The sequence below is a fragment of the Cervus canadensis genome, chromosome 13 (genome assembly GCF_019320065.1).
Source record: "Cervus canadensis isolate Bull #8, Minnesota chromosome 13, ASM1932006v1, whole genome shotgun sequence".
Lineage (NCBI taxonomy): Eukaryota > Metazoa > Chordata > Mammalia > Artiodactyla > Cervidae > Cervus > Cervus canadensis.
The window spans coordinates 48,462,148-48,489,343 of NC_057398.1; the positions used below are offsets into that span (position 1 = coordinate 48,462,148).

At 42.9% G+C, this 27,196-nt stretch overlaps 1 protein-coding gene across 1 annotated transcript in view; it reads right to left on the reverse strand.

Moving 5' to 3' along the window:
- The window catches only part of LOC122451654 (kinesin-like protein KIF28P), an 88,158-nt gene that overhangs the window by 13,717 nt on the left and 47,245 nt on the right, over positions 1–27,196 (reverse strand). The window contains exons 6-14 of the mRNA XM_043484545.1: positions 24,630–24,784; positions 19,143–19,254; positions 17,930–17,997; positions 15,391–15,500; positions 10,095–10,201; positions 8,894–8,984; positions 7,291–7,345; positions 5,685–5,808; positions 4,112–4,256 (exon numbers count right to left, since the gene is read on the reverse strand). Of these exons, the coding sequence (XP_043340480.1) occupies positions 4,112–4,256; positions 5,685–5,808; positions 7,291–7,345; positions 8,894–8,984; positions 10,095–10,201; positions 15,391–15,500; positions 17,930–17,997; positions 19,143–19,254; positions 24,630–24,784 (967 nt within the window). The remainder of the gene's footprint in view (positions 1–4,111; positions 4,257–5,684; positions 5,809–7,290; positions 7,346–8,893; positions 8,985–10,094; positions 10,202–15,390; positions 15,501–17,929; positions 17,998–19,142; positions 19,255–24,629; positions 24,785–27,196) is intronic.

The window sequence follows — 27,196 nt, forward strand, 5'->3', positions numbered from 1 at the left end:
GGTGCAGGAAAAAGGGAGGATCTATTCTGCACATATGTAGCTGCACCCACAACACTCTGCTCGTGAGTTTATAAGACAAGTTTGCACAGGTGCGACGTGAGATGTTCCACCTTTGGGAGTTCAACATAGCCAGAGACCTCGGCAGAGCCCACACTCGCCTGACTGGGCGGGGTTGGGGGTGCGGGTGGGCAGCAGGTGGGCCCTGCTACCACAGCCTCCCCTGAGGGGAGTGACCTGGGGTCTGGGGATGAGAGGGGAGGCAAGGTGGTCAAGAACCTCCATCTGAGGCAAGGGAAGAGATGAACAAAGAGAAATGACAAAGCTCCTGAATGTTCCTGCGGACAACGACTCCCAGGTTGTTGTGGGGGAGTTGAAATACAGCAGTAGCTAGAGGGAGATGTATCTAGAAGGAGCTAGAGTAGCTAGAGGTCTTTTCTCATTGGAAAAGGCCGTGAGGCTGGGAAAGATTAAATGCAGGAGAAGGGAACGACAGGGGATGAGGTGCTTGGATGGCATCACCAACTCGATGGACATGAATTTGAGTAAGCTCTGGAAGTTGGTGGTGGACGGGGAAGCCTGGCTTGCTGCAGTCTACGGGGTCACAAAGAGTCAGACAAGACTGAGCGACCGAACTGAATTGAGGAGGAGAAGGGGACGACAGAGGGAGAGATGGTTGGATGGCATCACGGACTCAATGGACATGAGTTTGAATAAACTCTGGGAGATGGTGATGGACAGGGAGGCCTGGTGTGCTGCAGTCCATGGGGTCTCAAAGAGTCAGACACGACTGAGCAACTGAACAACAAAAGGAGATTGTTGGGAGCCACCAGGACGAGAGAGGAACCTGCAAGGCAGCTCTTCCCCTCGAGGTTGTCCCAGGGGCCCGGTATGTCCCTTTCTTCCTTCTGTCTTACTGTTGTTGGGCTTTCTATTAATTTTTGGAAATTATAATATATAGTAATAAGGCCTCGCTGGAAAAGTCCAAGCCTTTTTGGAAATGCTTAAGATTGCTCTGGCTCAGGACACGACCATAAACATCAAGTCATAAAAGAAAAGGCCACAGGTATAGTTTGGCTGCTTGCTTAAAAGATTATAATGTTCTAGAATAGAAAAGAGTAGAGGTGTTTAGATTTAGAAGTAGATATACTGCTTTAGTTTACTTTCTCCTTGGTTGAAAGGGTTTTCACTATTGCTGTTTCCTTGCTGCTACTTGTTCATTGTTTCCCTTTCTTTAAACAACATGGGATATTATGGGTATTTTTGTAAAGTTAGAAAATGGGGTATATAAGATTTTAATAGAAGATTTATATTAACCAGCTTTACTGCCATTATTTTACTATTAATAGAGGTGTTTTGCTGCTTTAGAGGTGTTTTTGCTGTTTAATAGTTAATCGTTGTAAATTGAGATTTTGTGGTTTCAGGTAAAAAAAAATACCAGGTTTTTCTCATGGTACTATTTTCGGAAGTGTCAAACATGTTACTGTAACCCTTCCCATGTATTGTTTTATTGTCCAAAGAGTTTACACTATACCTGAGATTTATGAAACATTGTTTTTGTTAGAGTGAGAATGTTAGGCCATTGAGGCAAGAAGATTATGTACGGGATATTTAAGTATAAACCCTGTAATCGGAAACGTTCTAGATGAATGCTTAGGGGAAAAACATGGGGAAAAAAAACATTGACGGAAGCACAAACCAATATCTGATGTAATATGTGGTGACTTAAGGGGGAGGTAACATTCATTCTATAAAAACTGAGCTATCCTAAAAATAAAAAAAAGCTACCTCTTCTACTCAACGTCTGTGTGTGTGTGTCTGTCTGTCTTTTCTCGCCGACGCCGTTCATCCTGAGGGTTCCCCTGGATCCTGCTGGGGCTGGACCCCGGCAGGAGATGTGGGTCCAGGTAGGGCTTTCTAGGTTTGTTTTTATGGCAGAAAATAGTGGAACATACTTGCATGTGATGGAATGATCCATGGAGAGCCTTTAGTGACGCAAAAGAGAAGGCCCTTCTCAGAGACAAATGCTTGAGATAGTGAGAGGGGAGAGAATCCAGAGAACAGATGGAGGAAAATTGACAGACATATTATGTTTGCCCATTCAGGGAAAACTAAAATAAACTCTGCGTTATTGAACTGGAATTGGCCGTATGAGTATGAACTTACTGTTTTACAGAATAGGTAAAGCTTTAATATGTGTGGGGGAATACATGTATTAAGGTAGAAGTTTGCACACATAGCCCCAGGTAATCAGGCTCCTTGGGGAAATGACTGACACCTGAGCTGGGTGATTAGTATGGTGATTTCAGTCCCTAAACTGGGACTGAAAGCCCACAAGATGCACCTGAAACATTTTTGATGTCAGAAAGGAAGCTAGTGTCTGATGAAGAATGTCAGGAAGACACAGAATCCAGCTTGAAGGGGTGCCCAATGACCAAAACGAGGATAGTCTGCACATCAAAATGAATTACGAAAGGAACAGATAACTTATTGAGTAAAACAGGACTCTGAGTCCACACTGACATAAACAAATGAATAAACAAATCAACAGATAAAACATTTCTTATACTAACTTTTGTTTTTTCAAATAAAGGTAGAGGAAATTGTGGAGCTAGAAATTCACCATTTGACAAAAATCCATACTAATCATCCAACAATCAAAGGATGATAAAACTAGTGGATGAAATTGTAATGAGGTATAGGATATCTACATATCAAAGTCTCTCCCCATAAAATATTAATTGAAAAGATAGGATTGCTCTCAGGTGGCCTCAGCCTGCAGCGGCTGGAAGCGGGGCTTCAGTTCCGCCACCAGAGACTGAAGTGGGGTTCTGGGGTTTTGGCGGTGAGAGCACCAAATCCTCACCGCTAGGCCAGTGGACAGTGACCAGGCCCGTGGCCCTTCGGCTTTGCAGAAGAGAATTCCCACAAAGACAGAAAGTAGGGAAGCAAGTAAAGTATTTATCAGGAAGGAAAAAGAGTACAGGACGTGTGGATAGTGCTGGGAAAGACTGAAGGCAAAAGGTCACTCCCCTTTGAACCTCTAAGGAGTCTTTCTGCGCATGTGTGGTCAGGGAAGTCTTCTCACTGTGAGAATGAGAAATATGTGGTCTGGGCAGGGTCCCGCCTGCTCTCTTAATTATCCTGCTATTCTCTCTTGGAGTTTCGGTCCACAGGGAGTGAATCTCCAGTCACTTAACCCTGGGGTGTGCTTGGGGGGCGGTGTGTAGGGGGAGGCGGCATTTACCTCTTGCCTCAGGATAACTCATTTTACAATGGAGAAACCTGGTAAACACCTCCTTAATCAAGTGATCACAATTAACACCATCAAAAATGGACAAACTGACACCAGGTGCCTTCTGATGCGAGGCACAGAGGATATATCATCACTTTGCTGATGTTCCTGCCAAAAAAACTATCACCTCAATCCAATCATGAGGAAACATCTTAAAAACCTAAAAAAAATGACTGATGTTTACTCTTCAAAAATGTTGAGGCCATGAAAGACAAAAACAGACCTGGTGAATTGTTCTAGATTTAAGTCCATCAAAGAGATGTGACAACTGAATGTGGTCCTGGATTGGACCCTGTACCCCAATTTTTTAAAAGGGAGATTTTTGAAACAATTAGGTAAATATGCATGAAATTCGTAGAGTAAATATCAATGTTAATTTTCTGGTATTGAGAATTGTACTGTAGTTATTAAGAGAAAGTCCTTTTCCTTAGGAATAACAATGAAGTGTTTAAGGATGCTCAGACATGTCTGACTCTTTGCGACTGTAGTCCACCAGGTTCCTCTGTCTATGGGATTCTCCAGGCAAGAATACTGGAGTATCCTTCAATTCTTCAATTGCCATGCCCTCCTCCAGGGGATCTTCCCAACCCAAGGATTGAACCTACATTAGCATCTTTACCCTCATAATTAATTTTATGAATTAAATACATCTTCCACTTGTGCTTACTCTATATGAAAATCATACCTTAATTTTCTAAACATTGTATTTTGACACAGTCAAAGATTATTTTCTTAAGGAAAGCAGGACTGCACACAGTGAAAGCAGAGCTTTCACATCCACCCATGGGAAATGCCAGAAGCCTGGCCTGGGCTGCTCACCGAGCTTGTCAGCACTCACTCCCTCAGCAGCCGCTCTCTCCAGCTGGAAAAAGTCATAATCAAATCTGCTCAAGTCCTCACTGCCTCGCTCAGAAGGAAACCCGATGTAGAGGTAGGCGCTGTTGGATCCCAAAATAATCCGGTCCTAGGAAGGAGACAGTGCACTCAGAGGGAGGGGGGCAGAGCGGGTGAGGTCAGCCGACTCCTCTGCGAGCATCACGAGACCTCGTGAATCCCCAAGCAGAGAAGAGACCTGTAGATGAGGGAAGTGGGGCCTCTTGCTTTTTCGTGCTTTCATTGACTAATCCTTTATTCCGCACTCTGTCAGCCACTGGGGGAGTCAGTGGGGACTAGACAGACCCATCCCTCCCCTCCAGGACTTGATAAACTGATTGTGATCACAGCCTGTGTGGGATGGGGAGGAAAAGGGCAGGGCTTCCACGGAGTGTACCGGGCTAATTCACACTGGGGATTACAGAGGACCTCTGGGAAGGTGCACTATTTAAGGTGACACTTCAAGAGTGCTAAGTTTTGGTGAGGCCAAGAAGAGTACTGTTGACCAGGGCCTGGAAGATCTGAGCATCAAAGGGTCCTGTGACTAAGGGAAGCCCAGGCAGAGCAGTGAGGCCAGAGAGGCAGGTGATGGGCTCGCTGTGGTCTCATAAAAGGGGGGGTCACTGAAGGATTTCCAAGAAAGGAGTAGCTTGCTCCAGTGTGCTAGTCTAAAAGGATCTCTGTGTAGAGGATTGGAATGGGTGGGGTGTGGGGGAAGGCTCAAGATTGAGGGGTTTTATATATATAATTATGACTGATTTGATGGACAGCAGACCACCACAACATTGTAAAGCAATTATCCTCAAATTAAAAAAAATAAAATAAAATAGAAGACTTTCTGTGGCTTCAGCATGGAGAAGGGACAGGAGAGGTGTCTGGAGCCCCTGTGCTGCCGGCAGGGTGGTGGGGAGATGTGGACAGCTCACTGTTGGCAAGGTGCTGGCAGTCCCTCTCCATGGCAGGTTTTTTTTCTTCTTAATATTTATTCAGGGATGGGTAATACGTGTAACTCTATGGCTGATTCATATCAATGTATGACAAAACCCACTGAAATGTTGTGAAGTAATTAGCCTCCAACTAATAAAAAAAATATATTTATTCATTTATTTGGCTGTGTCAGGTCTTAGTTGCAGCATGTGGGATCTAGTTCCCTGACCAGGGATCGAACCAGGGCCCCCTGCATTGGGAACTCAGAATCTTAGCCACTGGACCATCAGGGAAGTCCCTCCATGGCAGGTTGTTAAAATCTAAAATATCATACAGCATTAGAGCTGGAAGGATCTTGGCGAGCACCTAGTTCACCCCTCTGTTTTGTAAGCAAGGTCCAGGGAGGTGAAATGACTTCCCCCAGACACTTGATGAGTTAACTTCAGGTCTCCCAAGTCCACAGCTGTGACCTCATCATCACTGGGACACGGTGGCAGAGGGACAGGAGAGACTTAGTGCCCAGCCCTGCCGGCCTCACTCCAGCTCTCCTGGTTGGACATAGGAAATCCTGTGGCTCTGCAGGGGAGTTTACCAAATGTTGCAGCTTCGTCTTGGTCGTGATGGGCACCCCATTAACGATGACCTTGCGTTTGCTGTATGGAGTCACCGTCACTTTACCACCTGAATTCGTGAAGGAAGCATGTTTATCTGAAATTCTAAAAGGACAAGAATGTGTCTAAGTGACCAAATAAATCACAGTTTTGGTGAAGAGTGTAGGCAATTCTTTCTTATTTGCACAATTAGGTAAGGCCTACAGCTGCTATGGACAACCGATGGGGCTCCTGTGTGCTCAGTGGGTGGAGGTGGAGAGGTGGGTGCGAGGGACCCTGCCTTGAGCAAGAGGGGAGACAACAAAGCAATTGTTTATTTGTAGAACCAACCCCCACTCCCAACCCCTCCCCACCCCCCTGGGGCCAGGAGACACAGTCAAGCTGGACCCCACAGGGACTCACAAGTTGGTTGGACGAAGTGGAGGGAAATGGAAAGAAAGGTGTTTCAGAGGAGACTCTTGGGAAGGAGATTTAATGACAAGCCTACATATCGCCAAGAAGTTTAGGTCTATTTCTTGGTCTTTATTTATACAAATCCAGACTTGAGATGTTACAAGATTTGGGGCCAGTGTCAGAGGCATCAGTTTGGCTCCCAACAGATGTCATCTGTGTGGCCTAACTGTTCTAGAATGTCCCTGGGCTCCTCGGCTGTTGTGAATGTTTGAGAAGCTGAGACACACTCAGGCTCAGGGGTCCTCAGGAGCAAGGTTTTAACCTCATCTCAGCTGCAGTTCAGCCAATTCCAGACCTGTGGGTTTTTGGACCAGGGTCCCCACAGGGAGTGGTCTGGAAAGAGGGATGAGGGGATCCTCAGGAAGAATTGGGGGAAAGGGGCTAGAGGCCATAGGTCAGGGTGAGTTAGTACCAACAGGCCCCTCCCTACCGCCCCCCCCCACCCACCCTCTGCTGCCAACTCACGCATACAGCCACACACAAGGGCTGGGGTGGGCTATGGAGGGCTGAGGTCTGTCACGGGGGACTGGTCAGTAATGCCCCGAGTCTACTGGCTGGAAATCTGTGGTCAGTCACGACACAGAGGGGCTGGAGTTCGGGGCGGAACCCTGGAGCAGCAGCCTCCCCAGGAGAGAGGCCACAGAAGTGTGGCCCCCTACTCTGAGTTTATAAACCTGCCTTGGGTCCCTCGGGGAGGGATCAGCTCCAAGTCTGGGCTTTGTGTTAGTCCAGTTGGCAAGGGCTCCGAGCACAGAGATGCCTTTGCCCTTGGTGGTGAGACCGTGAAAGGCCCGCGCCACCGTACTGGGCCTGTCCTCTTAACTCTATTTCCTGCCCCCATCTACTCAGGTCCATTTGTGAGAATAAGTCCCTTTCTCCCAAGACCAGATCCAAGAAAACACACTGAGCCCAGCAAAAGGGATTTCGGTGAGAGAAGAAAACCCTCCCATGCGATCTTCCATAATAAGTATTAGAGTGGGTCCCGAGATACGTCTGGTCAGTTCTCATCCTTGGCTGTCTGGCAGGGCTTGTGGCCTGCCCTGACAATGACTAGATGAATTCTGAGAGTGTTCTCTGGATGCAGGGGTCTCAATTCTGTAATGCTGGACAAAGGTGCTGAGTCTGTCCACTTACCCCAAACCTTGAAGAGTAATGGCATTTGAAGCTGCCTGACCAGCATCACATGAACCTGAAAAGAATTGAAATAACTTTTGCTTTCAAATTTTTTCAGGATTTGATCTTAGTGACATATCTGATGTTTGGAAAGTGCCATTTTCTCTCCAATTGGATCACTTGAAGGCATTTTCTCACTGTGATTTTCAATCATGATGCTACATGGACATCACCTTGCCTGGGGGATAATTGCTTTAATTTCTGCCTTTTTTGTGATATTCCTAACTTTCTGTTTGTTTGCTTAGGAAAATATTTTTAATTTAAGAGTGTGTCATTTATGTTAACATTTAATGGATTTATTGTTGTTACTTTAAATAAATTTTCATTAATTTTTATTGGAGCTCACAATAAAAATACTGGCTCACAATATTGTGCTAGTTTCTTCTGTGTAGCAAAGTGAATCAGTTATACATATACATATATCCACTCTATTTTAGGTTCTTTCCCCATGTAGGTCATTACAGAGTATTGAGTAGAGTTCCCTGTGCTATACAGTAGGTTCTTATTAATTATCTATTTTATATATAGTAGTGAGTATAAGTCAGTTTCTATCTCCAGCCCCAACTACTGCCCTGCAAGAGCCTCTCCTGTCCTGAGTGTGCATAGGGCTAGAGTGCAGAAGCCAGATGTGACGAAATACTGGTGCCATTTTCCAGAGGATGAATGGATAAATAAATGTGGTAAACATGTAAAATGGTGTATTGTTCAGTCTTAAAAAGGGAGAAAATCCTGATACATGCTTCAGTATGGATGAACCTGGAAGACATTATGCTAAGTGAAGTAAGCCAGACACAAAAGGACAAATACTGTATAACTCCACTTATAAAAGCACCTGGAATGGTTGATTTCATAGAGACAGGAAGTAGAATGGTGGTTGCCAAGAACTAGGGGAGGGGATAACAGGGAGTTATTGCATAATGGGGACAGAGTTTCAGTTTGGGAAGACAAAAAAAATCTGGAGGTGGGTGCAGGTAATGGTTGCACAGGGCCTCCCAGGTTGCTCAGTGGTAAAGACTCTGTCTGCCAATGCAGGAGATGCAGGACACGTGGGTTCAATCCCTGAGTCAGGAAGATCCCCTGGAGGAGGAAAAGGCAACCCACTCCAGTATTCTTGCATGGCTAATCCCAGGGACAGAGGAGCCTAGTGGGCTACAGTCCATGGGGTCACAAAATGTCGGGCACAACTGAGCAACTGAGTGCGCGTGAGCATGTGAATGCACACACACACACACACACACAAAATAGTTGCACAACAATGCGAAGGCACTTAATGCCATTGCACTGTACACTTAAAAATGATGAACATGGTGAGTTTTCTGTAACGTGTATTTTACCATAAAAAAAAATTAAAAAAAAAAAAGAAACATGCCCAGGGCAACAGGCATGAACAGAACCAGAATCAACTTCTGAGGAAGTACCAGGTCAGTTAACATCACTCTGCAAATTAGAAGGTCCAGGCCCAGACAGTTCGGCCAGAGACCTTACGAACCAAAGCCAGCAGGCAAGTGCCTCTCGACTGTCTTCCCTCTGCCTTCCCACGGTGCGAGTTGAGAGGGGTAAGTACCAGCCTGAATGAAGTGCTTGAGAACCCCTGTGAGCTGCGGGTCTTCATTGACGTTGAGAAGGTGGGGGAAGGTTTTCATCATCTGCTGCTCCTGGAGGAGAAACAGGGAGGGTATCCTCACCAGACAGGGCAGCACAGCACAGAGGGCAGAGTTCCTTCCCATCCACTGCTCCCAGTCCAGTGACCTCATCACCCCAAAGGTGCTGATGGCAAATGGGGCCTGTGGCATCGCCCTCTCTTGGTTATGGAAATGGATTTCATTCTTTAATACAGGTAGTAATTGGTATTGTGGTTATAGAGGATTGACAGTCAAACGGAACTGGAATAAACTATATGGGCACAAGGAAAGCTTTGAATCCGGAAGTTCTGATAAAGAGGATGAAAGTCCTTCTGGTTGTAACTATCCACACAAAACAAGAGTCCTAGGTTCTTCACTCTGGATCCCTCTTGACTCTTGCACTCCAGATTACACAGGTGGTTATTTTCTTGGCATTTCTTACTGCTGTGTGCAGCCACATTATGCCCATACCTCTAGTGTCCTTGGACCCTAACTCATCCTGACCCCCTGCAGCCACAGACCTCCACCCCACTCCACTCCCAACACTCCCATCTATTCTGGCTCCAGGAACCTTCTGGAATCTGGACTGGATCCCTCCCACCACTTCTAAAGTCCTCCAGGGCTAGCCCATGACTCTGGAGCTTGTCCCCATAGCTTTGGGGAGTAAGGTTATATGAGGTGTAGTGTTGACAGAAGGTAGAGAAAGCATCTCCCTGGCCCAGGAACAAAGTTCACATCACAGCCCATTTATGATCCGGAGTTGGTAGTGAATGCCAGATCCATGGTTCAGGATCACAACACAGTCCCCAGAAGACAATCACATTCCTCAAATTTTCCCCAAATTCTAATTTTCAACAGCTTTGAATTCTATCCTCAGCCTGATGCATCAGATGCACCAAGGCCTCTCTGCTTCCTTCCTTTTCATGCCCTGCCATTCTATCCCCAGCTCTGACAATAATTTAAAGTCATATGTCATGTATCACTTGTCACAATCACACATTACACATAATAGATATATTTTCCGATTACCCGATTATCCACCTGTCAGCCGCCCAGGCATCACCAAGTGTCTGGTTAAGGTGTGAGGCTGCCCCATCCCCCTCCCAGGTAGTTGGCCTCAGCAGGTAGAGGTGGTGAGCTCACCTGAGCGATGGCCACATAGTGCTGCTGCCATTCCCGCCGGGCCTGCTCCAGCTGCTTCGCCCAGCTTATCTGGTCAGTGGGAGGCCCAAGTAAACAGGCTGGCAGCTCTGGAAGGAGGGAGGTATTTTAAGAAACTGAAGGCCAGCTTTAAGGTTTGCAGTATCAAAGGTGAGGCGCAGAATGTTGCCATTCTGTTCTGAGTGAAAACAAGGGACTCTCAGCAGGAGTGGGACACAGAACTACACTAACTGAGCCTGGAAAGTACTGTGAAGGCCAGGATCTTCATAGCAGCACTAGACACGATAGTCATGACATGGAAGCAATCTAAAGGCCCATCAACAGAGGAATGAATAAAGAAGATGTGGTACATATATACAAGGGAATATTACTCAGCCATAAAAAGTAACACCATTTGCAGCAATATGCATGGACCTAGAGATTATCATAAAGACAAATATTAATATCATATAGTATCACTTATATGTGGAATCTTTAAAAAATGATACAAATGAACTTATTTACAAAACAGAAACAGACTCACAGAATTCGAAAATAAACTTATAGTCATTCTTCCAGAAAATTGCAGAGGAAGGTAAACTTCCAAACTCATTCTATTTTTTTTTTCCTTCTTAATCTGATTTATTTAAACCCCATCCTGAACCCTCCTCCCACCTTCCTCCCCATTCCATCCCTCAGGGTCATCCCAGTGCACCAGCCCTGAGCACCCTGTCTCATACATTGAACCTGGACTGATGATCTGTTTCACATATGATAATATACATGTTTCAATGGTATTCTCTCAAATCATCCCACCCTTGCCTTCTCCCACAGAGTCACCATCACCCTAATACCAAAACCAAACAAAGATGCCACACAAAAAAGAAAACTACAGGCCAATATCATTGATGAATATAGATGCAAAAATCCTTAACAAAATTCTAGCAAACAGAACATATTCTAACAGATTGCTTTGGCTATTCAAGGTTTTTTGTATTTCCATACAAATTGTGAAATTATTTGTTCTAGTTCTCTGAAAAATACTGTTGGTATTTTTATAACAGAATATATTCCAACACCATATTAAAAAGATCAGCGAAATGAAAAAGAACAATAAAAAAAATAAAAAATAAAAAGATCATCCATCATGACCAAGTGGGCTTTATCCCAGGGATGCAAGGATTCTTCAGTATTCACAAATCAATCAATGTGATATAGCACCTTAACAAATTGAAAGATAAAAACCATATGATTATCTCAATAGATGCAGAGAAAGTCTTTGACAAAATTCAACATCCATTTATGATAAAAATCCTCCAGAAAGCAGGCATAGAAGGAACATACCTCAACATAATAAAAGCCATATATGATAAACCCACAACAAACATTATCCTCAATGGTAAAAAGCTGAAAACATTTCCCTTAAAGTCAGGAACAAGAAAAGGATGCCCACTCTTACCACTACTATTCAACATAGTTTTGGAAGTTTTAGCCACAGCAATTAGAGAAGAAAAAGAAATAAAAGGAATCCAGATTGGGAAAGAAGAAGTAAAACTCTCACTGTTTGCAGATGACGTGATCCTCTACATAGAAAACCCTAAAGACTCCACCAGAAAATTACTAGAGCTAATCAATGAATATAGTAAAGTTGCGGGATATAAAATTAACACACAGAAATCCCTTGCATTCCTATACACTAACAATGAGAAAACAGAAAGAGAAATTGAAACAATTCCATTCACAATTGCAACAAAAAGAATAAAATACTTAGGAATAAAGTTACCTAAAGAAACAAAAGACCTATATATAGAAAACTATAAAACACTGATGAAAGAAATCAAAGATGACACAAATAGATGGAGAAATACACCATGTTCATGGATTGGAAGAATCAATATAATGAAAATGAGTATACTACTCAAAGCAATCTATAGATTCAAGCTACCAACGGTATTTTTCAGAGAACTAGAACAAATAATTTCACAATTTGTATGGAAATATAAAAAACCTCGAATAGCCAAAGCAATCTTGAGAAAGAAGAATGGAACTGAAGGAATCAACCTGCCTGACTTCAGGCTATACTACAAAGCTCCAGTCATCAAGACAGTATGGTACTGGCACAAAGACAGAAATATAGATCAATGGAACAAAACAGAAAGCTCAGAGATAAATCCACACACCTATGGACACCTTATCTTTGACAAAGGAGGCAAGAATATACAATGGAGAAAAGACAATCTCTTTAACAAGTGATGCTGGGAAAACTAACTGGTCAATCACTCATAAAAGAATGAAACTAGAACAATTTCTAACACCATATATAAAAATAAACTCAAAACAGATTAAAGATCTAAATGTAAGACCAGAAACTATAAAACCCCTAGAGGAAAACATAGGCAAAAACACTCTCTGATGTAAATCATAGCAGGATCCTCTATGACCCACCTCCCAGAGTAATGGAAATAAAAGCAAAAATAAACAAATGGGACCTAATTAAAATTAAAAGCTTCTGCACAACAAAGGAAACTACAAGCAAGGTGAAAAGACAGCCTTCAGAACGGGAGAAAATAATAGCAAATGAAGCAACTGACAAAGAATTAATCTCAAAAACAAACAAGTAACTCCTGTAACTCAATTCCAGAAAAATAAGTGACCCAATCAAAAAGTGGGCCAAAGAACTAAACAGACATTTCTCCAAAGAAGACATGCAGATGGCTGACAAACACATTGAAAAGATGCTCAACATCACTCATTATCAGAGAAATGCAAATCAAAACCATAGTGAGGTACCATCTCACACCAGTCAGAATGGCTGCTATCAAAAATTCTACAAACAATAAATGCTGGAGAGGGTGTGGAGAAAATGGAACCCTCTTACACTGTTGGTGGGAATGCAAACTAGTACAGCCACTATGGAAAACAGTGTGGAGATTCCTTTAAAAACTGGAAATAAAACTGCCATACGACCCAGCAATCCCACTGCTGGGCATACACACCGAGGAAACCAGATCTGAAAGAGACACGTGTACCCCAATGTTCATTGCAGCACTGTTTACAATAGCCAAGACATGGAAGCAACCTAGATGTCCATCAGCAGATGAATCGATAAGAAATCTGTGGTACATATACACAATGGAATATTATCAGCTATAAAAAAGAATGCATTTGAAACAGTTCTAATGAGGTGGATGAAACTGGAGCCTATTATACAGAGTGAAGTAAGTCAGAAAGAAAAACACCAACACAGTATACTATCGCATATATATGGAATTTAGAAAGATGGTAACGATGACCCTATATGCGAGACAGCAAAAGAGACACAGATGTAAAGAACAGACTTTTGGACTCTGTGGGAGAAGGTGAGGGTGGGATGATTTGAGACAATATCATTGAAACATGTATATTACCATATGTGAAGTAGATTGCCAGTTCAGGTTTGATGCATGAGACAGGGTGCTCAGGGCTGGTGCACTGGGATGACCCTGAGGGATGGGATGGGGAAGAAGGTGGGAGGGGTGTTCAAGATGGGGAACACATGTACACCCATGGCTGATTCATGTGAATGTATGGCAAAAACCACCACAATATTGTAAAGCAATTAGCCTCCAATTAAAATACATTTTAAAAATTAAAAAAAAAATAAAAAACTTATCAAAAGGGATAGCTGGGGGTGGAGGTGGGAGGTAAACTAGGAGTTTGGGATTAACAGATACATATTATTATATATAAAGTAGATAAGCAACAAGGGCATATTATATAGCACAAGTAACTATACTCACTATCTCATAAAAACCTATAATGGAAAAGAATCTGCAAAAGAATTTTATATAATGGAAAGGAATCTGAAAAAAAATTATATATATTTATATGTATACATTTATCTATCTATCTATATACAACTGAATCCCTTTGTATACACTTGAAACTAACACATTATAAATTAACTATACTTCAATAAAAAATCTTCTTAAAAAACTAAAAAAAAGACTAGGTTCACCTTTTAATTTATAGGAAACTAGAGCAAAGAGATCCTTTATCGGAAGAGCAGGAAGCTCAACATTATGTTTTTCAACTGTGTGGGCATGTGAGACGGTTTCAGGGAATTCCTGTCAAGTCAGGGGATTTAGGAAGAATCAAAGATTTATCTTCACTTGTTTTTCATGAGTTCTGTGTCTATGCTTATGAACAATGGGAATCAGATGCAACATTTAGGTCAACATCTGGCTTGTCCAGATGCAGAGATTTGTGACCCATCAGTGTCACCCTGGACCAGACATGGGTACAGACTCTAATTTAGGAAGTTCCTTGTTGAGGCTGAAGCCTTATTGAGTAATGTGGGAACCCAGAGATATGCCAGGTGGCAACAATCTGCCCTCAAGGGGAACATCCATGAAGTTGTGTGTGTTAGGGTCAGAAGAGCCGCTACCACCAGAGAGAGGGCCCATGTGGCTTGAGGGAGCCCAACTTGGGGAGGCGGAACAGGTACCAAGGGCAGGACAACGCGTCACGCTCCGTTAAGAGCACTGAGCACAGGGCACCCCACCTTCCACTCTGGCTTTTTTGATGCTGAACACCTTTACCAATTCTACTTCAACAGTTTTATATTTTGCCCTTTTCACAAATCCTATGCTAAATTGTTAATGCACATAAAATTACACACAACTCAAGCTGCCACACGAAAAACTAAGACCTTCACTCAAAGCAATGGTTCTCAATAACTGCCCAGTGGAGCCACCTAAGGTGAGCTGCTGCCCTGGGGATGGGTAATTGGTCCAAGTGGTGCCCAGTCACCAGGTGACTCTAACGTGCAGCCAGGGCTGAGTAGAGTCTTAGAAGAGGGTTCGGGGGCTAGCACTTCTTGGGTCCCAAAACATCACTTAACTACAGGAGGCCATCAGCAGAACAAATGCCAAATGGCCACTGTCCAAATCTGGTTAAGGAGAAAGTAGTCCCGGGGGAAAGAACAGCCTCGAAATAAAAATGGCAATTAAAAAATGAGACTAAAATGACCATTTCAAAAGGCCAGGGCCAGTATTTCTTACAATCACATGAGAATTACATTCAGGCCAAAATGTCCTGGACAAAGGTCAAGGGATGTCTTGGCCTGCCCTAGGGCTCCCCTCAGACTAAATACAAGGGTTCCTGGCCCCTGCCCTTCCAGTGCAACACCCTCCATTTGCCTATCTCCCCGCAGCCCCGACCCTGCAACCGGGCTTGGCCGTGTCCCTCTCTCCCTCCCTCCCGATTCCGGCCTCGTGACTGCTGCCTTGGACCTGCACTGACTCCTGACTCAGTTTACCTGCCATTGTGCTGTTTCCACACCCCAGCAGCAGTCTGTTGTTCTCTGCCCTGGACTCCCTCATCAGGGTGGAAGTGTTGACAACAGCTTTGTTCCGGATCTTCTTAGCCCTGTGCAAAGGTGGACACACACTCAGGCCCTTGGTCTTTTGCAGCTGGAGCAGTACTATCAGAGCACCGCCGGGAAACTGGTCTCAAATGGTCAAAATGGGAGCTTTTTACTTCCTAGTAACTTGAGATTCCACTGTGTAAGTTTCCAGTAAACCACTAAGACCAGAAGGGACTCAGTGGCATCCAGGGCTCAAACATGAGCCCCTCGGCCCAAGCCTGGAGCCCACCCCCCAATGTGTTCTGGGCCCCAAACACACTCCCCCAGTTGGGCTGACTTGGTTAATGAAAACAATCTCTTCAATCTCTACTGTTTCTGTAACAACAAAAACCCTGGAGGCTGCCAGCAACTGCTCTGCCAAGAGTGCCAGGCCAGGAGTGGTCTTGGACTTTGCCTAGTTCAGGATCTCCAACCTCCAGGATCTAAGGCCTGATGATCTGAGGTGGAGCTGATATAATAACAACAGAAATAAAGGGCACAATAAATGTAATGTGCTTGAATCACCCCAAACCACCCCTACTCCCCACCCCCACCTCTCCTGACCCCCGGTCCCTGGAAAAATCGTCTTGCACGAAACTAGTCCCTGGTGCCAAAAGGTTGGGGACTGCTGTCCTCGTTCACTCCTGGCTAGTGCTGCATGGGACATAGTTGTGCTAAAACATGACTTGTTCTTTACCTGAAATTCAAATGTAATTGGGCATCCTATATTTTCATTTGCTACATCTGGCAGCCTTACTCCTTTCCCTGAGGAACAGGGTTTGCAAGGCTTGCCCCCAGTCACAGGGTCCACAACAGATCCAGGCCTGGAGCCCAGGACCCCTGGGGATCATTTTCTTCTTCCTCGGCATCACACAGTCTCTCACGTAAAAAGTGCTAGCAACAGTTTAGATCTGACAAGTGGAGAGAAAATGAATATTCTACATACTAAGGGCTTCCCTGGGGGCTCAAACTGTAAAGAAGCTGCCTGCAGTGCAGGAGTACTAGGTTCGATCCCTGGGTTGGGAAGATCCCCTGAGGCGGGCATAGCAACCCACTCCAGAATTCATGCGTGGAGAATCCCATGGACAGAGGAGCCTGGTGGGCTACGGTCCATGGGATCGCAGAGTCAGACATTATTGAGTGACTAAGCACAGCACAGCACATAATACTAAAGGCAAAATTCAACCTTAAGTTCTGAGTTTGTAGCATAGATGCTGGAAGAAAACAGAGAAAAACAAATGAAGCAAAATGATACTGAGGCCTGGCAGTAAGGAATGAGAATGCAAGGGTTTGTCCCTAAAACGCAAAGGCCTTTCCCTAGAGAAGAGGCCAGGGAACATCCGAGAGAACTACTTGAAGACATCTTAACAACTGTCATTTTGAGCTTCAGCCTCGTGCCAGGCAGAACTTAGCCAGGAACGGTTCATGAACCATCTCACGGAGTCTTCACTCAGCCCAGAGAGGGAGGTGTCACCTCCTTCAGTGTGTGAGCTCACCAAGGGGCAGGGAGGTTCAGGTCTCGGAGGGAGTAGGGCCAGATTCTGTCTGACACAATGGCCCGTAAACCTGACAGGAATAGGAACCAGGTTCGTTTCACACGCCAGCTCCAGTCACCTGGAAAGCTGGCTGAGAATTCTAAGCTCCTGAACGAAGCTGATGGGAAAGCTTCAGAGGGGGACTCTCCATGTTGGCCATGCTGAATGGGATGCAGGGGTGGTGACACCATGGGGTTCCAACTCCTGGTTAGAGCCTCCCTCTCCCCAGACCCTCACTTTCCCAAAAGGGTCAGGGGAAGCAGACTTCTGCCTGCCTTGAAAAGCAGAAACTCGGCTCGGCCACAGCCTCCTGCTAGGACTAACCTGCCAGGAGTGGGCTTGCTTCCTGGGCCAAGTGGGAAGGCAGGAATGTGTGTGGACAGCCCCTCCCTGGGAGGAGTCACCTCTGACCTGCTTTGTGGGGCCTGGAGATTTGAGAAACTACAGTGGGAAAGGGGCAGGGCCCAGGGCTGGTTCCCAACTTTGGGAGCCTCTTACATGCTCATCTTTATCATTAGCACAAAAATTCCCTGCCTGCCACTATTCTCTACCTGTGACCCATAGGACAAAAGGAGAATCTATGAATGGCCATGCTATTTGACAGAAAAATGCAGGGAGACAGAGAACTGAGCACTTCAGGGGTGGGATCAATGCTCTTCCCATGAATTAGAGCCTGTGGCTCCTCCCCCATCCAGGACTGCAGTGACAGAATGACAGGCTAGGAGGGCCCTGAGCCCCTATTTCTGTCTCCTCTTACTTATTTTCTTTTCTCTCCCTCTTCTGTCACAAATCATTTTGTTCTTCTTTTTTCTGGACCCTTTCCCAAGACACCAGCTCATCAAATTTAAGGGTACTAGAAGAATTTGCCAGATTTAGAACTTAGAACCACTATAGATAATAAGTATTCATAATCGTACCTTTCAGCATATCTTAGTGTTGATAAAGTTTCCTCATAGCAGATGTCGGCTGGACTTATTGCTGCTATCTGTAAACAAATATTCTTTTCAGATTTTGTTTTTTATATAGCATATATAGCTATTGTTGGGCTTCCCTGGTCGCTCAGTTGGTAAAGAATCCACCTACAATGCAGGAGATCCCAGTTCAATTCCTGGGTCAGGAAGATCCCCTGGAGAAGGGATAGGCTACCCACTGTAGTATTCTTGGGCTTCCCTGGTGGCTCAGATGGTAAAGAATCCCTCTGCAATGCGCGAGACCTGGGTTTGATCCTTGGGTTGGGAAGATCCCCTGAAGCAGGGCAAGGCAATCCACTCCAGTACTCTTGCCTGGAGAATCTCCATGGACAGAGGAGCCTGGTGGGCTACAGTGCATGGGGTCACAGAAAGTCAGACACGACTGAGAGACTAAACAGACAGCACATTGCTATTGTTGATTTTACACAGCTAACATTCATGGAATATCTTGGAACTTGTGGTTTGTTTAAACTTTACAACTCAGAAAACTGAGGCTTAGATAAGAGTAATGTGCCAAGGTCACCCATAAGTGGTGGAGCTGGGACCTGAACCTGCCCTGACTTGAACAACTGTGCTGCTAGCCTCTGTACTACACAACCCTCAGCACTGAGTCCCCAACAGATTTCCTCAGGAATTTAAATGACAGTTGAATGGTAGCACTGCAGAGACTAATAAATAAATCATTACTGAGTACCCAGTTAAATGGTTTCAAATCTGGTATTGACTTCAGCTTAACTGTTCTAGAATTCAAATGAGAAAATAAACTTTTTGATGGGCTGGAGGTGGGCAGAATCACTGAGCGTGAACAGGAGGGAATGTGACTGCCCATGTGGCAACTCCTAATCTATGGACCTGGAGGCCATGATTCAGAGCATAAGGGCCTGATGAATAATCATTTATCTTTGTCCAGCTTCGCAACTTTTAAAGCGTGTTCATTATATTTCATTTAATCATCATAACCACAGTTTCAAGGTGATATCGTTATCTTCACTTTAGGAAGGAAGAAAATGAGGCTCCACAGTAAGTGCGCTGAAACTGAGAATCTTGTCAAGAACTGACAAGATTCTTGTGAAGAATAACTTTAATGATAATAACAACAGCAATCATGACATCTGCATGACTCTAAACAGTCTAAAATGTGGTAGGAAAGTCACTTTACCAGAGTAGTTCTGCTGTTCCCACCCAGAGCTGACTGGAGCAGTTTGGTCAGTACAGAGTCTCTGTAGGGAACATGGAGGACTTTCTTCCCCATGGCTGCATCAGCCAGAGCACTAAATGAAAAGAAAATATAAAACAATAAAAAGTTTTAAATATATCAAAAAGAAATCTGCCTCTTTGTGTGTGAGTCAGAAACACCCCTCAAATATCCTTGTCAACCCTGTATACCAGACATGACACTAAGGAACATCCAATAGCTGAGATACCTTCTGTACAAGGACACTGGAGTATTGAAGATAGGAGCAGCTGGCTCCCTCTCCAAGGTCAACCCCGGGGAAACCATAACAGAGAGGGAGGCCCAGATCTGGGGCACTAACACAGTAAACCTTGGGAGGAAAACCCAGAGCCTGCAGAGAAGGGTCTTTTTGTGTGTGTACAGAGAAGGGTTTTGACCTGAGGCAGAGGGTGGTAGGCTAGCAATGTAGAGACAGGTATGGGGAGCACATTTAAATCCGTTCTGGTCTTTCTCTCATATTGCCTTAGGAAGATCCCATAGAGTTAGGACCGGAGAGGCTACAGAATCAAGCAAGAGTGAATGAGAAGTAAACGTCGCTCAGGGTACTTCAGAGGGAGCAGTGTAGGCACTGAAGAGTGGGGAGGAGGGAGGAAATCCCATCTCTGATAAATTATAATCACAAAGAAAAGAAATCCAAAAAATTAAGCTACCAGGTTCAGAAAAGAAACAAAATGATCATCTAGAAAGGATTAGATACAGCAATTGAAATTAAAAACCCTATGGATAAGTTCAACAGTAGACACTGTGATAATTGAATTAGTGAACTAGAGAGTTCAAAAGAAATTGCAGCCTGGAGACATAGAGAGGAAAAATCAGAAAGATAGGTTAGGAGACATGGAGGACGGGAAAAGAAGATTCAAACAGGGTAATTGAAGTTTCAGAAGAGAAAGGAGAAGAAAAAATGTGCAGAAGCAATATGTGAAAGATAATGACTGAGAATTTTCGAGTGTTGATGAAAATCACTATCAGAGCTATGGAGACTAAGAAATTCCAAGCAGGATAAATAAAATGCAACAGAATTAAATTAGAGAACACCAAAAAAGAAGAGCTTAAAAGCAGTTAGGGAAAAAGATTGTCTTCAGTGGAACAGCAATTAGGCAAACAACAGAAAACAGTAGAATGGTATCATTAATAAGCTGAAAGAAAATACTACTTATCTAGAATTATATCAGAGAAGGCACTGGCAACCCACTCCAGTACTCTTGCCTGGAAACTGCCATGGACGGAGGAGCCTGGTAGCCTGCAGTCCATGGGGTCGCTAAGAGTTGGACACGACTGAGCGACTTCACTTTCACTTTTTACTTTCATGCATTGGAGAAGGAAATGGCAGCCCACTCCAGTGTTCTTGCCTGGAGAATCCCAGGGACAGAGGAGCCTGGTGGGCTGCCATCTATGGGTTCGCACAGAGTCGGACACGACTGACGTAACTTAGCAGCAGCAGAATTATATACCCAGCAAAACTATCTTTCAAAAATGAGTTGAAATAAGAAATTTCAACCAAACAAAAACTGAATTTGCTGTCAGCAAATGGTCATTAAGGGGGATCTAGAGAGTATTCCGATCAGAAAGAAATTGCTTTATATAGCAGCTCTGAAGTTTAAGAAGGAATGAATAAAAATAATTTTAAAAATAGATAAATGTGAATAAACACTAACTGTATTAAACAGTAATAATAATATTTGGGGGTTAAAGAATAGAATTAGAATACATGTCAACAATGACATACGTAAGATGGAGATCTTCATATTATCCAAGGATGTGTGTGCTCAGTTGCTCAGTCGTGTCCAACTCTTTACAACCCCATAGACTGTAGCCCACCAGGCTTCACTGTCCATGGGATTCTCCAGGCAAGAATACTGGAGCGGATTGTCATTTCCTTCTCCAGGGGATCTTCCTGACCAGGGATGGAACCTGTGTCTCTGGCATCTTCTGCACTGGCAGGTGGATTCTTTACCACTGCACCACCTGAGAAGCCCATTATCCAGGATTAGGTTGAAGTATTTATTATTTTTAGACTTTGACCACTGAACAGATGAAAAAGCCAGGAAATAGTTTTTTTAAAAAATGTTGAATTTTGACACATGACAGAGGTAGCATAGAAGATCACTGGGGAGAGGACAGACTACTCAACAAATGAGACCAAAAAAAAAAAAATTGGTAATCTGTAAGGGAAAAGTAATGAAAAGTGCCGGGAGCCGTTATGGGAGATCCTGCCCATGACGAGGTCATGAAGAAAATACCGGACAGGCAAGGCCGTCTGGGACCCCATCCATGACGAGGTCATGAGGAAAAAACCTGACAGGCAAGGCCGTCTAGGATAAGGGACCCTCCAGGTTGGCCTCGGCCTCTACCCCACCCTGTATCCTCCCCCCTTTTCTGCTGTTGTTCTTGTTTGCCCTGCTGCAGATTCTTGTGTTGCCTGCCGAGAGCTCTCCTGCTCCTCTTTCACTGAATGAGGACCAACTTAAAACCCTAATTAATAAATCTCCTAGACGCAGGTGCCCTATGAAGGGGCCAGGGATGAAAGAAATGCTTCAGTTCAAACCCTTTTGCTGGCATTCTGGCTTGTTTGATAAATGTGTGCTCTCATTGCAAAAAATGCTCATGATTGTTCTAAACATCCCAAGCACTGTACGCTAACAAAACAAACTATTAAGCATAGGCCCCTTCGCAGGGTGTATAATAGCCACAAATGTGCCTAATAGAAAATACTTTAGATAGAGATTAGCTGGTGACTTCTTGCAGGTAATTAACTCTTAGACTAAGAGCCTGTTTTGTGCTATATTTGCTGTTTTTGCAATCCTTTGCATTTCTGTTCTGTAAAAATGTAATCCTATCTAGTTCCCATAGAGATAACGCCTATTAGAAAGAAAATAGATTAATCATAAGAAAAACAGGGTCGGCTACTGAAGTTGCTTAAGTCACACCAGGTGCAAGCCATAAAATGTTAGCAGGGCTGAAGGCCAAATGATAAGAAAGACTCTTGTGAACGAAACACATGTGGGTGACATCCTGTTTCTGTTGAAGGTCAAGTTGCTGTAATGTTTTGAGATGACCTGTCTGTAAGCAATATGCACTTCCCCCAAAAAGATGTTGTTAAGGGTATAAAGGGGCCGTGCAAAAATAAACTCCAGACTCAGCCCCCGAACTTTGTCTCACTATCTCTCTCTCATTTGCCAATGCCGTTCATCCTGAGGGTTCCCCTGGATCCTGCTGGGGCTGGACCCCGGCAGAAAAGGATGCCTACTTTACACTATACACAGAAATCAACTCCAGATAGATAGGGTTTAAGTACAAATTTTCTTAAACAAGACACAGAAAATGAAAAAATGCAAAACATACACCATAACTTCTGCTCATCAATAGACATCTTTTAATAAGTGAAAACACAATCTACTAACTGGGAGAAGATACTTATGATACATATACCTGAGAGAAGAGTAATAAAAATATGTTTAAAACATCTACAGATCAATGAAAAAGACAATAAATAAATAGAATAAAGGGGAAAACATAAGCACAGGTATTTTTGAGAGAAAATATATTGCTAAAAAAGAAATCAAATGTTGTTCAAGCTTGCTAGTAACCAGGACTCTCACGATCATAGTAAAGTATGTTTGAAAGTGAAAGTCGCTCAGTCGTCTCTTACTCTTTACAACCCCATGGACTGTACACGGAATTCTCCAGGCGTTTCCCTTCTCCAGGGGATCTTCCCAACCCAGGGATTGAACCCAGGTCTCCCGCGTTGCAAGCCAATTCTTTACCAGCTGAGCCACCAGGGAAGCCCAAGAATACTGGAGTGGGTAGCCTATCTCTTCTCCAGGGGATTTTCCCAACCCAGGAATCAAACCAGGGTCTCCTGCATTGCAGGCAGATTCTTTACCAACTGAGCTATCCCAGAAGCCCAAAGTATGTTTATGCCAATTTAATTGGTAAATGTCAAGAAATCTGACAACATCAAGCCTTAGAAAAGATGTGGATTATTGGGATATGTTATACATTGCCACTGGGAGTATTAACTGAACCAACAACTTTGGAGAACAATTTATCACCATCTTGAAAAATTAGGTATTCACACACCTTATATATAAAGCACAATAATTTCAGTTCTGTCGATATCAGAAAATCCTTTAGTATACTGATACTCAGTGACTTTATGAGAATGTTCATAGTAGCACTATTTGTAAAAGCAAAAAAAAAGAGAAAAACTTGGAAACAACCAAATCATCAATTAACATGAGAATGAAGGAATAAATTGTGGCATATTCCCACAATGGATGACTACATAATAATGAAAAAGAAGTAATAACATGGATGCTGTAACAACTGCTACTATAACAATATGGATGAATCTCATAGACACAATGTTTAGTAAAAGAACAGAAAATAAATTAACTAGAGCCACACGTAAGATAGATGGATATTGTTAATAATGTTGAATCTAAAAACAAACTATACTCCTGGGTATATACTTAAGAGAAATGAGTAATTATTTTCCCCAAATTATATGTGCAAGAATGTTTGTAACAACTTTATTCATAATGGTTAAAACCTGGAAACAAACTAAATGCCCATCAATAGAAGAATGGACAAATAATGGTATATTCCTACAATAAAATAATCCATAACAATGAAAAAGAACTGATAATTGCTAAAGCAAAATGTCATGGATAAGTCCCATAGAAACAATCCTTAGTGAATGAAGCCAGATATAAAAGACAATGATCTTATATAAATGATTGCATTTATATGAAAATCAATACAGCTAGGCAAAAATAAATCTTTGATAACAGAGGTTAATTTCTTTCATTGGGATTAAAAGCCAAGGAGAAGGCATGAGGGGGTTTTCTGGGTTTTGGAAATGTCTGTATCTCAGTCTAGTTATTAATTACATAGATATATACATATATAAAAATCCATTGAGCTGAACATTTAAGATTTGTGCACTTTACTATAATGTAATTTATACCTAAATAACTTTAAAAATACAAGATCCAGAAAATAATATAATATTTTACCTTTTTATAAAATTCAAAAATCAGTGCTACTGAATATAATATTCACGTGTGATAAAATAAGAAAAGAAAGAAAGAGGGAAGAAAGGAAGGGGAGAAAAGGAAGAAAGTGGGAGGGAGGGACATACATAAAACATAAAATTCAAGATGATGGTCACCTCCAAGGGGAGCAAGATGGTGATTACTTCCAACTGTTTTTTGGATTTGGTGGTAGTTTTATTAGTGTTTGTTATTTCATCTAAAAGCAATTAATTAGTTTAAAATAAAATCTAGGAGAGGACCAGGAATAAACCAATGATGCTAGTTGGTCATGAACCAAGGGTTATGATTAATCTAAATTTTGATATTTGAGGTCATTTTTATGGCACAAATAAGTACCTGCCCACTGATTATTTACCTGATGACATTTCCTAAATTGGTTAAACTTAAGTTAACTCGTGATCCTTCCCTCAGTCTGTCTCCTTCCGATCCTGAAGATTTCTGTCTTTCACTTCCAGCTAAATCTACCAAGTTAATACTGGACTGTTTGGTGAGGTCTCTGTCTAGGAAAACCTGCAGGAAAGCACCACAAGTAATGCTATTAGAGACGTAGCAGGCTACACGAGAAGTCAATCTATTTTACATTTACATTCCGAAATATTTTTTGAATTGTATTTCACACTCAAAAAAGATATAATAAAATTTGCAAGTTAAAATGTCATTCTCTTTACAATGACATTTTACAATAACATTATTAGGTCCAAACATCTCAGTTGCCCCTTCCCTTCTGTAACGTTATTTCCAGTTATGTATTAGATACCAACTATTGTCCTAATATTTCTGTAATCATTAAGTGCTTTTTCTTCTGGCCACATCAGGTGGCACATGGAATCTTAGTTCTCTGACAGGGATCGAACACATGCCCCCTTCAGTGGAAGGGCAGAGCCCTAACCACTTCCCAATCAATAAATATTTTAAAGATACTGTGAAATTTGCAAAATAAGTAACTGTTCAGGATGGTGTAGTCATGTAGGGGAAAGAATGCTACAGGTTGTCTTGCTGTCTTGCAATTGTGAGCAAATGATTTAACTTTTCTGAGCTATGATTTAACTTTTCTCAGTTGTAAAATCAGGATGATAGCATATTATTGGGATGTTACGAGGATAAAGTATAATAGATGTAATGGTTCTAATCATGCCTGGCATACACTCAGTTCAGTTCAGTTGCTCAGTCGTGTCTGACTCTTTGCGACCCCATGAACCGCAGCACGCCAGGCCTTCCTGTCCATCACCAATTCCTGGAGTCCACCCAAACCCATGTCCGTCGAGTCGGTGATGCCATCCAGCATCCATCTCATGCTCTGTCATCCCCTTCTCCTCCTGCCCTCAATCTTTCCCAGCATCAGGGTCTTTTCAAATGAGTCAGCTTTTCACATCAGGTGGCCAAAATATTGGAGTTTCAGCTTCAACATCAGTCCTTCCAATGAACACCCAGGACTGATCTCCTTTAGAATGGACTGGTTGGATCTCCTTGTAGTCTAAGGGACTCTCAAGAGTCTTCTCCAGCTTCACAGTTCAAAAGCATCAATTCTTCTGTGCTCAGCTTTCTTTATAGTCCAACTCTCACATCCATACATGACCACTGGAAAAACCATAGCCTTGACTAGATGGACCTTTGTTGGCAAAGTAATGTCTATGCTTTTTAATATGCTGTCCAGGTTGGTCATAACTTTCTTTCCAAGGAGTAAGCATCTTTTAATTTCATGGCTGCAGTCACCATCCGCAGTGATTTTGGAGCCCAGGAAAATAAAGTCAGCTACCGTTTCCACTGTTTCCCCATCTATTTGCCATGAAGTGATGGGACCAGATGCCATGATCTTAGTTTTCTGAATGTTGAGCTTTAAGTCAACTTTTTCACTCTCCTCTTTCACTTTCATCAAGAGGCTCTTTACGTGCTAATATTGCTACTGACACCAATAAACAGAGTATGCTTGTTTTTATCCAGTTAATTTTGTCTCCTACCTCTAAAATTCAAAATTAAAAAATAGCACAGAAAACCATCTATAAAGTCTATGAATGTAACACTTTATATTCATTGTAAATATAGTACATACAAAGTCTATGAATATGGAGTGAATGTTATATTCATATAAAGTCTATCAATGTAACATCTTACCCACATTGTAAAATCAAGTGAATAATAATTAAAAGTTTACTTGTGTTCTTAGTTGCTCAGTTCTGTCCAACTCTTTGTGACCCCATGAACTGTAGTCTGCCAGGCTCCTCTGTCCATGGGATTCTCCAGGCAAGAATACTAGAGTTGGGTAGCCATTCCCTTTTCCTGGGGATCTTCCTGACCCAGGGATAGAATCCAGATCTCCTGCATGGTAGGTGGATTCTTTACCATCTGAGTCACCAGGGAAGTTTACAGAGTTCTTTAAAATGTAGTATCTTGGTCTTCCCTGGTGGTTCAGTGGTAAACAGTCTACATGTCAATGCAGGAGACATGGGTTTAAACCCTGGTGCTGGAAGATCCTACATGCCATGGGGCAACTAAGCCCATGTGCCTCAACTATTGAGCCTGTCCTCTAGAGCCCGTGGTCCACAGCAAGAGAAGCCATCTCAATGAGAACAACTAGAGAGTAGACCCTGCTCACTGCAACTAGAGAAAAGCCTGCATAGCAATGAAGATCCAGCCCAGCCAAAAACAAGATAAATAAAAATTTTTTAATGTAATATTTAAACTTCCCAACATTTCTACGAGGATAACTATTTGTCTCATTTTACAGAACAAGAAGCTGTGACTCAGGAAAGGTAAATTATTTCCCACAACTTCAGAGCTGGTAAACGGAGTCATACATGGTCTAGTGTTCTTCTAGCAATCCTGGTTAGAACAGGACAATCTTCATTTATTACTATTTTATCTATTACTAGTGCTGTGGCTTAGGAGAAGGGGGTGGTAAAATTGCTTACCCAGGCTTTATGA